Source organism: Anarrhichthys ocellatus, unplaced genomic scaffold, assembly GCF_004355925.1.
Source record: "Anarrhichthys ocellatus isolate YVR2014 unplaced genomic scaffold, GSC_Weel_1.0 scaffold3275, whole genome shotgun sequence".
Classification (NCBI taxonomy): domain Eukaryota; kingdom Metazoa; phylum Chordata; class Actinopteri; order Perciformes; family Anarhichadidae; genus Anarrhichthys; species Anarrhichthys ocellatus.
Window position 1 is genome coordinate 1,169 of NW_022283249.1, and position 4,786 is coordinate 5,954.

Genomic DNA, 4,786 nt, shown 5'->3' on the forward strand with positions numbered 1-4,786 from the left:
TACATTTATTATTGATAATGTTGTTCTTTATATAAGTTGAATTATATGTTTGCTTATCGACAAATTTCACATTTCTGCATGTTGAGCTGACCTGCTGTGTTAACATACTCAACTTGCATCCATCTCTTTCATCTCCTTACATTGACTCAACCTTCTGCAGCTCATTATTTGATTCTAGCCGCAAATGAATTCATTTCTCTTCTTTAGGTTTTGGCCATCACAGTAGCAGTGTGGCTCAGCTTTAGGCTGAAGTATCTCAACTATCAGCGGTAGAAGATGTCTTTAATATTAACGGGGGGACAGAGAATATGATTAATCCAAGATGAAACTTACAGAGCGGCGGGACTCAGAGAAAACGTCACAATTACAAATCTGTCTGCTACTTCAGCACCACGGACAGCTCCGTGGATCTGTCCCATAAAGTGAACTCCTTTAAGCAGTAATAGTAGGTTGTGTGTGTGTGTGTGTGTGTGTGTGTGTGTGCGTGTGTGTGTGTGCACAGTTTAGGCTATTTGTCGCTAAATAGAAGCTTCAACTCCCCGAGACTCAAACCAAGTCCCCGTGTGTTGCTTTCCACTTTGACTCGGGCTCATTTAAGGTGGACCGACCTTTAAGGTGGACATGCTATTCTCATTTCAGATGAAAAGCTGCCCCTCTGAGTTTTGCTCAGTCAGCACTAAATACCGCCACATAACATATACTCAGTAACAAGTCATGAGACCTGTCAATCACTGTGTAGCCCCGCCCTAAAGCATCCCCTGCTTTATGGTCTGTTTGACTCTAAATGGACCATAATGTACTAAATGAACATCATGCTGTATTGAAGAAGACTTGAAACTAGAGATTGAGACCATAAACTCATGTTTACAATGTTTACTGAGGTAATAAATCAAGAGAGAAGTAGAGTCATTTTCTCATAGACTTCTATACAACCAGAGGAGTCGCCCCCTGGTGGACAGTAGAGAGAATGCAGCTTTGAGACAAGAAGCTCTGGATTCACTCTTTCATTCATGTCCATTGGTTCTTTGATTTATTTGTCATTGTGCGCATGTTTGCATGCTAACGTTAGCAATTAACTCCAAGGTCCAGCCTGACAGAGCTGCTCTACACTCTTTAGTCTTGATGGCTTCTTTCATTCCTCAACAAGTGTGTGTGTGTGTGTGTGTGTGTGTGTTCGTCTGATTTTGATGACAGCCAAACACCAGAAAACACAACCCTCAGCATCCTCCGGTTTAGAAAAGCTCCCGCTGTTGTTTGCACGTGACGGTTGTTTTTGAGTAAAGCAGCTGAGAGGGAATTAAAGGTTTTACTACCACGCAAAATAAAACAGCTGACTGCATCTTTAGCTCTAGATCTTCAGTCTTGCTCGTCTCTGACTGTTGGACAATTATACAAGAGGATATATATCACACTATCTACACAACAAAGAGCTGTAATATATCTTGTTTTCATAGAGATTCATGAACCTTAAAGTCGCTGGAGAAACGCTGTATACTCAGATCCTCTCTCCTGCCCTGCAGCAGGCACGAGGAGGGTAATTTAAGGCCCTCAGCTCCTCACATAAATTACATTACCTGCTAGATTACAGCAATTTTCCAGCTGTTTGCCTCCTCTGACCTTCATAACTGATATCACCTCCCTAAAGTCTTCAGGAGAGACGGCTCCGTGTTCAATCCGAGCTCTCATTCTTGACCCCGTGCTCCCCACTCTTGCTGTTAATAATGATCGCCATGATTTGTATTCGCGTAGCGCCGTTCCTCGACCCGCAGCGCATTACAATGGAAGGAATAAAACAGCTTTTCAATCATCCGTCTGACAGCAGAATACAGTACGTCTACTGTCGTCTCACTGCCTCAGCGCGGAGATCAAAGCTTAGCGGCCTCTGCAAACGCAGATTCAAGATTTAGTTCGATGATTTTAAACTACAGAGCATTAGGTCATTTATGATTTGAGCATCAGAAGTGTTTATCATGGTTGTGATGTTTGGATGGAGACCCTGAACGTAGCTCCAACAAGGCTGCTTTAAGTGGAAGTATTGAAATACAACAAAGGTTATTTTAGAAGTCTGTATGTTAATGAAGAGAAAGCACAGAAGCACTAATCAGACCTATAGATGAGAAGAAATGTGTCGTTACACACACCAATAAGATGGATGACCTAAACAGATATCTGGTTAAATAAAGGTTAAAAAAAGAAGATATTTAGAGCTCATAAATGTTCTCATAATCAATTAATTTATCGATCATTTCCCGGCAAAAAAAACAAAGAAAAGCGTCACATTTTATAAGCTGCAAACGGAGAAGGTTGGTGAAATCTTTCCTTGTTATTTATAGACCGACTAATTGATTAATTGACGCCTCATTCCACCACTCGTTAGTCGCGACGCCGTAAACTTTAAGCTATAAAGTGAGGCTCCCGTATCAGATCCTGGAGGAGGTTCGTATAATTGACCAGCCGTATGAACGCGTGTCGACCCAGGCGGTTCCCGTCTGAGTGGAGAGCCTCTTAAGGAGACGTCGTGTGTTTATAAACTGATGCTGTAATCCAAGTCTCCCTCTGTGGAGCATCAGGCTTAAGACACAGTGTGACAGGATCGGATGGGTTGAACCATCTGCTGCCTTTTATTAGAGAAGGAAAGCAACATTTTACCTTGTTGACGCAGTTACTCTGTTTTAAGAGTCCTGAACTCATCAGTAGAAGTTAAAACAGTGAACAGAGTTTGGATTGTTTAGCACAGGAGGAGAGGAGAGACGACTGAGAGGCAAAGTGAGCTGTGGAGGAATAAAGAGGATGTGACTGAAAGAAGGAAAAGAAAAGCAGTTTCTTCTGCTTCTTTTTCCGTGCGGCAGCTTTTATTTTTCTCCCCAGCTCATCACTTTCCCTCTGCTGCATCATCCATCCAGCTCTGTGAGGGGTTCACATGGCCGGACGAGAGTCGGAGGAGAGACAGCAGCGCTGCGTGAGGGTCTCGGGGGGTTGATTTGAAGTTGAAGGAAAAGGAGGGAGGATGGGAGGATGTTTGTCGGGCAACCAGAGCCGGATGAGTTGGATTTTCTAGCATTGGCTCACTTTTGCCGTGTCAGTTTGATTTACTCACTAAAATACCTCTGAGCAGTGTAAATAGAAATGCTGCTGTGTTCATCTTCAGTAGGCCGCTTGTGTTCCTCCACCTGTCACTGTCAAGCTTCACTCGTGGAGGTTAAAATGCAAATTGTGCCCAGCTGAAACCAAACCTCCACCTGTGAAATATAAAACAAAAAGCAAAGACAACATCGTACTTTTATTTTGTATTGTTGATGAATCTGAGCAGCTCCTCCATCTCCTCCCTTCTGTCTGTTTATGCAGAAAAAGAGCCGAGAGGAGAGCTGTGGCGAGGGCAGCGGGGTGGAGATCCTGGAGAACAAGCCTTACGAGGACGGACCCGGAGGATCGGGTCAGTACACGCACAAGGTCTACCACATCGGCAAACACATCCCGTCCTGGTTCTGTGCCATTCTGCCTCAAGCTGCCCTCCGCGTGGAGGAGGAGTCCTGGAACGCCTACCCCTACACCCGGACCCGGTGAGGAAGGAGGAGGAGTCACACACATATTAAAAAAAGAGACACTGAAATCATCCCTGTGCTAAAACATTTAACACTTATGGACACATTACACAAAGTGATGTTAGGCAGTTGGCCTTGTTTAAAGTAGAAACACTAAACTCTTGGTAATAAAACATTGTTAATGGTTTTTATTTTATGACTTCTAGATTCATAAATTGATGAAATAACACTCACTTGATATTGCTGATGGAGCCTTTTCTTTATTTGGAACAATTTAAGCTGAATAATCATCTTTTGATATCTTGCAGATGACCTAATCTGTGGATTAATAGACCAAATGCTCACAGCTCGGTGTATTCCTTCAGGTGTTTCATTATTTTCACCCATAAACTGCCAAAGTGATGGAGGAAGGTGCTCCAGGGACACAAATCCAGGCTTCTTCTTTCCCCCAATACATTTGCTTTATCTTACGCCGTTATATTAACAGTAGAATCCACATCTCTCTTTCCCACCCCTGGAAATCCTTTGGTCTGCTGTTGATAACAATAATCAACATAATAAACCAAAGTAAATACAACTTACATGAGATCAAACAGACATTACAAATGTACCAAATAGAAAATGACAGACGGGAGACTGTCTAAAGATAAATCAGAGCACATGCACTGGCTGCTCGTTGACTCACACACATGTAGGACACGTCGAGGCTCACAAACTGTACATTAATGATGTGATAGAAGGCAAAAACGCAATTATGGGGACAACAAACAAGCAGTGACAAGAACTAACAAAGGGACAAAAAATAGATAAAGAAATGCTTCTAAGTATGTGTTTCTCCTTTGTTCCTCAGGTATACCTGTCCCTTTGTAGAGAAGTTCTCCATAGACATCGAGACGTATTATAAACCAGATACTGGAAACCAAGTGGACGTCTTCAACATGTCTTCTGCTGAAAAGAGACAGAGGACTGTGGGTAAGTCACACCCACTGCCTACCGTTGTGAAAACGCACATATTTAATCGTAAGCAGGATCAGGAGTCACGTCGTCTCAGTGTGATGTGCGGTGAGAATGCAGACAGTGTGATGTGGAGGGAGGCAGAACGAGGCAGACTTCGTGTCGAGCCTCTGAATACTTAAAATTCACCGGGGGTGCAGCAGAAATGTGCAGACACGCTCCCCACAGGGAGTTATTACATAAAACTCTCACACACCTTTTCCAGACAGGTGCTGTGACATCTGTGCCGC

The 4,786-nt window shown here is 43.3% G+C and overlaps 1 protein-coding gene across 1 annotated transcript; it reads left to right on the plus strand.

Annotated features, from left to right (window-relative positions):
• Nucleotides 1-919: 919 nt before the first annotated feature.
• Nucleotides 920-4,759, plus strand: LOC116378863 (membrane-associated phosphatidylinositol transfer protein 1-like). The gene is made up of 2 exons (XM_031840772.1): nt 920-3,560; nt 4,393-4,759. Exons 1-2 carry the CDS (start codon nt 3,340-3,342, stop codon nt 4,676-4,678), a joined length of 507 nt encoding a protein of 168 aa, XP_031696632.1. The 5' UTR covers nt 920-3,339; the 3' UTR covers nt 4,679-4,759.
• Nucleotides 4,760-4,786: the final 27 nt, after the last annotated feature.